Below are 7,532 nucleotides of genomic sequence, written 5' to 3'. Positions count from 1 at the left end.
GGTAGTTTGGAAAAGGCCTATTGCTCTTCTCCTTGGGAAGAACTGCGTTGAGTAATCTTGGATTTGGGTTGTGTTTCCAGAGACCATTTCTTTCTGATACTTACCTATTCTTACCAGACTGCCTTCAGAACAAGAGGGATGCTTAAGGGGCTGGAGTTTCAATGTGTGACCACCCAGGAGGAAATATAAATCGACAGACACTTCTGTATGGAAGTCTGTCTTAAGAATTGTCAATATTGTACTCAACAACACTATAAACTACAAGGTTCTGCAAAGCTAATCATAACAAAGCCTGATGACATACAGGCCTTGATTGAGACTAGGTGAATTTTACCAGAAAGTTAAAAAAAAAAAAACCCTTAATAAACATCAAATTCTACTCATCAGTGTTTTAGCATTTGCACGTTCCACTATCATGCTGCAAACTTAAAAGTAAAACCAATCTTTTTTAACAACAGAAAAAGAGTAAAAATAAAAGTAAAACTCACTGGAACCAATGGGGTATCCTCTAAAGGAAACTTCGAATCATTTAACAAAGACAAAGGATCCTTTTTCTCACAGCTCTCCCGGCTGATGAGCGTGTCAGCGTAGTTGGGCTGGGGGAAGATCAGGTGACTCTTCCGCGAGTCCGCGGTGAGGGAGACCTCGTGGGAATAGGTCTGCAGGAAAGCCCGCACCCCGTCCACGCCCACAAAGTGCGAGCCGGGTACGCCTGTCAAGCCGCCTCCTGAAGCCTGCAGCAGGCGTGACTTGTGCCAGCGCCGCAGCCTGAGCGCCAGCAGCACGATGACGAAGGCCAGGAAGACGCAGGAGACCGCAGCCACCGCTACCACCAGGTACAGAGTGAGGTCTGAGGTTCCAGAGTTAGCCAGAGACTCGAGGCTGCTGAGGTCCGCCAGGACTTCGGGGATGCTGTCGGCCACGGCCACGGTGAGCGTGACGGTGGCCGAGAGAGGGGGCTGGCCGTGGTCCTGGACGGCCACCACGAGGCTTTGCTTGAGCGCGTCTCTGTCCAGCAGGGCCCGCGCCGTGCGCACCTCGCCGGTGTGCAGCCCCACCGCTAAGAGTCCTGGCTCGCTGGCCTTGAGCAGGCGGTAGGACAGCCAGGCGTTCTGGCCCGAGTCTCTGTCCACCGCCACCACCTTGGTCACCAGGTAGCCGGGCTCTGCGGAGCGGGGCGCCAGCTCCACGCCAGTGGAACCGTCTGTGGGGAGGGCGGGGTACAGGATCTCGGGCGCATTGTCGTTCTGGTCCAGCACAAACAGGCTCAACGACACATTGCTGCTGAGTGGAGGATCCCCGCTGTCGCTGGCTGTCACCTGCATCTGTAGCTCATGGAATTGCTCATAGTCAAAGGATCTGAGTGCATACAGGACGCCAGTGTCTGAGTTGATGGATATGTATGAGGACAGAGGTGCCCCCTGGATGGTGTCTTCAGCCAGGGAGTAAATAATCCGGGCATTCTCTTTGCTGTCCGGGTCCAGCGCTGTCACTGAGAAGATGGAGGCACCCCTGGCGTTGTTCTCTGGGATATAGGTAAAGTAGGATACATGAGAGAAGGTAGGTGGGTTGTCATTGATATCTGCCACTTGTAGCATAAAGTGAATTTCCGTTGATAGAGGTGGACTTCCCCCATCTGTGGCTGTTACTGTGATATTGTAAGAGGATACCTGTTCCCTGTCAAGGGCTCTGTGTATCACCAATCTGTAATAACTATCAATGGACTTTTCTAATTTAAATGGTAGATACGCCAAAATGGAACAGGTTACCCGTCCATTCTGCTCAGAGTCTAAATCATGCACGTTTAAAAGGGCTACGACTGTTCCCAGAGGTGAATCTTCAGTCACTGGACTAAATAGAGACGTGATGGCTACCTCTGGACTGTTGTCATTTACATCTTCTACTGTAATCAACACTTTTGCAGTTGCAAGATATGCTCCTCCATCTTCTGCTTGTATTTCTATTTCATAGAAACCAGTTTCTTCATAATCTAGATTTTCTGATATTTTTATTTCTCCAGTATATTTGTTTAGTTGGAACTTCAACAATTGCGTATCAGGTAATTTTCGGAATGAATATGTCACTTCTCCATTGGCACCTTCGTCCCTGTCGGTGGCTGTGACTGTCAGCAGCTGAGTGCCCACAGGCAAATTCTCAGGAACACTCACTCGGTATTCTGGTAAGGTGAAGACCGGCGCGTTGTCATTTGTATCGAAGACAGTCACGCTGACGAGGACAGTGCCAGATCGGAGAGGGTCACCCCCGTCGGAGGCGGTGAGGACCAGGTGGTGAATGGCCTCTTCCTCGCGATCTAGGGCATGCTCCAGTACCAGCTCCGGGTACTTGACGCCATTGGCACGGCTCTGAACTCTTAGGGAGAAGTGCCTATTGGGGCTGAGCTGATAGCTCTGCAGGGAGTTCACGCCCACATCCGGATCAATAGCTTCCGGGAGAGGAAAACGCATTCCCGTGGCGACATTTTCATTAATTTTTACGTCTAGATTTTCTGCTTGGAATTTTGGAGCATTGTCATTTATATCAGTTACTTCTATTTCTATCCCAAAAAGTTTCACCCTTTCTTCCACAAGGATATTAAAACTCACCAGGCACCGCGCGCTCTGAGCGCAGAGCTCCTCCCGGTCTATCCTGCCCGCGGTGACCAAGCTGCCGCTGCGCGGGTCCAGAGAGAAAAGCTGCGTCCTACCTCTGGAGACTATGCGGACTCCGCGCTCCGCCAGCTCTCGGGGCGCCAGCCCCAAGTCTTTGGAGATGTTGCCCACGAAAGAGCCTTTCTCTAATTCCTCAGGAATTGAGTAGGAGATCTGCCGGGCTCCAGCCTCCCATGGAATCCCGAGGAAGAGGCAGAGCAAGACCAGCTCACTGCAATCCTTTGATTCCTTTGAGCGATTCCTTTGAGCAGCCATTGTAGTCTGGTTACAGAATTCTGCAAAGTCCTCACTGGACACGTTGTGTGTTTAAACCGGTTCCTTTGTCTTTCTATGGCTTCAGGGTGTCTCTGTAGCCTGAGCACTTTAAATTCTGGAGTGAGCTTCCCTGCAGCCCAGCAGCCGGTTTGTGGGGCTTTATGTAGTTGGAGCCCTGAGAATCCGGATTGAGCTCTGGCTGCGTTTTCTCTCCTAGTAGGTGAACAGCGGCGCTCAGAGCCCTAAGAAGTTACTGCACCCAAGTTATACATGGACTGGAAAGTAAACTCCATTCTGTCGGATTATTATATTTTACATAGATTCTTTGGTTTCCCCACTCCTATCTTTAAATAATTTACTATATGTAGGTTTCTTACTGGAGGTGTGACAAAGTGGAGTGAAAATATTGTAAATATTTCACAATAATGTTTGGTTAAATATATATTTGCAACACGTTTTCCCAACAGAAATGTACATACTGTAATAAAAGGTAAATAATACTTATTTTAGGTCATATGAGTGTCTAGGTATATTCAGAAAAGTGTTATAATTTAAAATTGTGATTTAAATAGTCCAATTTTATTTAGCATACATTCATACAAGACTATATTAAATAAACTCTTCATGACATAGTTCACTCTGAAGCTTTATAATTTTAACTACTTAATTCATTAAATTTATTTAGCTTAGGATTATGTAAGAGGTTTTTAAAGTACTCTTCTAGAATAGTTTTACTGAGCCTTAATGAACCTTTTTGTGTAAAACGTACTTTATCTTATAGGGATACAAGTTAAGTGGACCTATTTAAATGATTAAGCCGGCAATCACAAACTAAAATGAACATATATTACAGTTGCAAATTAAAATGTTTGCATTGTAATGAGAAAAGAAATATGTAGAATTTGAAGTACTGAAAGTTTTAGAAAACAAAGTTAGATGTAGTGATATAGGTTTTCAACAAGTAAGTGTTTATGTCAAATGACCTGTTTTCATCAGAGCATTAATACCAGTATAAATAATCTCTTCTCTTAGGCAGTTTGTATGAGAGGCCAAAGTCCAGTGGTTCACATATCTTCAACTGTGTGTGCCCATCAACCCAGTAGCAATTATTCCCTCAAACGCAAAGGGTATAGAAGTTTACTTCTTTCACACAGAGAACAGGATGTTCAGAAGTGTTTATGTCACTATGCCTTCCAAGTATAGAACTCTTCAAAGATTTTATCTTTTTTCTTCAAAAATCTTCTATCAGCGAATCAGAGACAGAGACTGAGTGCAACAGCAATAGTATTTCATTTCATTTCTTAGAAATGCCTTTTTTTTTTTTTTTTTTTTTTTGAGACAGGGTCCCGCTCTGTCACCCAGGCTGGAGTGCAGTGGCACAATCATAGCTCACTGCAGCCTAGACTTCCTGGGCTCAAGCGATTCTCCCACTGCAGCCTCCAGAGTAGCTGAGACCACAGAAATGTGCCACCACACCCTGCTAATTTTTAAATTTTCGGAAGCAATGGGGTCTCCCTATGTTGCCCAGGCTGGTCTCAAATTCCTGGGCTCAAGAGATTCTCCACCTCCACCTCCCAAAGTGCTGGGATTACAGCACACTTGGCCCTGCCTGCATATTTATTTATTTACTTTAGAGACAGGGTCACACTCTGTCACCCAGGCTGGAGTGCAGTGGCAAGATCAGGGCTCACTGCAACCTTGACCTCCTAGGACCAAGCAATCCACCCAGCTCAGCCTCCCAAGTAGCTGGGACCACAGGGGAATGCTACCACACTCTGCTAATGGTTTTGTTTTATTTTTGTTTTAGTAGAGATGGGGGGTCTCCCTATATTGCCCAGGCTGGTCTCAATTCTTGGGTTCAAGTGATACTTTCTGCTTCAGCCTCCAAAAGTGCTGTGATTATAGGTGTGAGCCACTGGGCCTGCCTTCTGAATATTTTTAAGCTTTAAAAATATATAAATAAGATATGGTAAATTCACTAAGTCTTGGCAAATTTGAATAGATAGGTTACTTGTTTGTTTTCTTAGTTGCCAAGACCACTGCTTCTGTTCGATAGTCAGAACTTGACAAAATATGGTGGCTCACACCTGTAATCCCAGCACTTTGAGAGGCCAAGTTGGGAGGATCATGAGGTCAGGGGTTTGAGACCAGCCTGGTCGACATAGTCAAACCCCATCTCTACTAAAAATACAAAAAATTTAGCCATGGTGAGGGGCGCCAGTAATCCCAGCTACTTGGGAGGCTGAGGCAGGAGAATCGCTTGAACCCAGAAGGCGGAGGTTGCAGTGAGCTGAGATCGCACCACTGCACTCCAGCCTGGGCAACAGTGAGAGACTCCATCTCAAAAAAAAAAAGACAAAGACTAAATATCTTCAATCGGGTGACATTCTACAATTGACAAAACATTGAGAAAAGATGATAAAAAGCTATGAGTTTTAAACATATAATTCTAGGTATGAAAATAAAGTAGTATGCCTAAAATATGAGAAACTAGTAGACTATTAGATAAATCACACACAAAAAAGAGAAACTCACCGAAGTTAGGGTCTCAGAATGTGAAGTCAAATCCTCCCCACCATGAGGTGGAATTAAGGCTCCAGGAGAAACACTGCAAACCATGTCTTCATTGGAATGTACGGGTGCACTACATTTTAGGAAATTAAACTCTTTTGTATCCATATGTGCAATGCACAGATTATAAGAATAAGGCAAAGTCCCCTCACTGTAGTTGGGGGGAACTACAGGTCCAGACTTGACACAGATACCAGGATGGAAGCAGTCCCAAGTAGTAGGGCTGAGAGAGTGTCGCAGGCGCAAGGCAATGGCCAGAATCACCGCAAGGAGGAAGAGCACTGAGATTAAGGCCAAGGCCACCACGAGGTAAAACTGTAGCTCAGCCTGGGGGTCAGAGAGTACAGGGCGATCGTACTCTCTGAGGTCTGGCAGTATCTCTTGCAAGTTGTCTGCGAAGACCAGATGCAGGGTGGCGGTGGCAGAGAGTGGCGGCTGTCCACCATCACGCACAGTGACCAGCAGGCGCTGGCGGGCTGCGTCCCTGTCGCCTAAGGCTCGAGCCATGCGCACCTCACCAGTGCGCAGCCCCAGGCTGAAGAGCCCGGGCTCGCTGGCCTGCAGCACGTGGTAGGATAGCCAGGCGTTGTGTCCTGAGTCGGCGTCCACCGCTACCACCTTAGTCACTAGGTAGCCGGGCTCTGCAGAGCGAGGCACCATGTCGAAGAGCGCGGAGCCGTCGGGACCCAGAGCTGGGTACAGCACGCGCGGTGCGTTGTCATTGCGGTCTCCCACCAACACGCGCAGGCTCACGTTGGCGCTGAGCGCGGGCGAGCCATGGTCGCGGGCCTGCAGCGTGAGCTCGAAGGCGCGCAGTTGCTCGTGATCAAAGGCGCGCTGCGCGAAGACCATCCCGCTCTGCGCGCTCACGGACACATATGACGACAGCGCCAGGGGTTCTAGGTCACTTGCCACGATAGAGTAGGAGATGTGGCCGTTGAGCCCCAAATCCGGGTCAGAGGCGCTCACTTGCGCAATGGAGGCTCCTGGCGGGTTGTTCTCGGCCACATGAACCACGTAGGACGTCTGGTCGAAAACTGGGGCGTTGTCGTTGATGTCAGTGACATACAAGGTGATGCTTCTACTGGAAGAAAGGGGCGGCTTGCCCCTGTCAGTGGCTAAGATGGTTACATTGTATTCTGGTGTCTGCTCTCGGTCCAGGGCTCCATCTGTCACCAGCTTGTAGTAGTTATTGGAAGAAGAATAAATCTTGAATGGAATGTCTGTTTCTATATTACACCGGACTTCTCCATTTCCTCCGAAATCCAGGTCCCGTGTTTTGAAGAGGGCAACAACCATTCCTGGAGGAGAATTCTCCAAAATCTGATCAGAGAGAGAAGTTATGATTATTTCTGGGTTGTTGTCGTTTTCATCCAGGATTTCTATGATTACTTTACACTGGGCAGAGAGACCACCTCCGTCCTTCGCTTCCACTTCCATGGTGTACCTTTCTACATCTTCAAAATCAAATGACTGGTTATTCTTAATCATACCTGTTTTCTCATCCAATAAGAACATATGTTTTGTGCTCTGGGCAGTGCTTCGGAAGTAGTAGTTTATCTCGGCATTGACCCCCTCATCCTGGTCAGTGGCTGTCACTTGCAACACAGGGGACCCAGGGGGCAGATTTTCACTAACACTAATTCTATATTCGTCTCTACTGAAAACCGGGGGGTTATCATTGGTGTCCTTGACAGAAATTTGTATGTGAGCGGTGGCACTTCTTGGTGGGTCACCTCCGTCCAAGGCAGTCAATATCAAGCTATGAGATCTCTGTTCTTCCCGGTCTAGGAGTTTCTCCAGAGATAACTCTGGGTATTTGCCACCGTCAGAATTAACTCTAACCATTAATGAAAAATAAGGATTAGAGTTTATCTTATAATCTTTAATTGAGTTTATGTTTATATCGGGATCCGTGGCAGGGTCAAGTGATATTCGTGCACCAGCGGATGCAGATTCGAAAATTTCTAAATGTATTTCCTTTTTATCAAATTGAGGGGCGTGGTCATTAACATCCTCAATCACCACAATGATATG

General features: G+C 47.1%; 1 protein-coding gene and 1 pseudogene across 2 annotated transcripts; both read right to left on the bottom strand.

Annotated features, from left to right (window-relative positions):
* Positions 1-413: 413 nt before the first annotated feature.
* Positions 414-3,108, bottom strand: LOC112617723 (annotated as a pseudogene). The gene has a single exon (XR_003117949.1). The product of XR_003117949.1 is annotated as a protocadherin gamma-A10 pseudogene (transcript).
* A 2,306-nt stretch (positions 3,109-5,414) lies between these two features.
* On the bottom strand, positions 5,415-7,526 carry LOC112617724 (protocadherin gamma-B6; the record flags this gene model as incomplete). The annotated part of the gene is made up of 1 exon (XM_025374419.1): positions 5,415-7,526. A coding segment is annotated over one exon (2,112 nt), but the record flags the coding sequence as incomplete, so codon positions are not given.
* Positions 7,527-7,532: the final 6 nt, after the last annotated feature.

The sequence above is a fragment of the Theropithecus gelada genome, unplaced genomic scaffold (assembly GCF_003255815.1).
Source record: "Theropithecus gelada isolate Dixy unplaced genomic scaffold, Tgel_1.0 HiC_scaffold_369, whole genome shotgun sequence".
In the NCBI taxonomy this organism is placed as follows: domain Eukaryota; kingdom Metazoa; phylum Chordata; class Mammalia; order Primates; family Cercopithecidae; genus Theropithecus; species Theropithecus gelada.
Note: the sequence above shows the minus strand (reverse complement) of the source record. Positions and strands in the feature narration are given on the sequence as shown.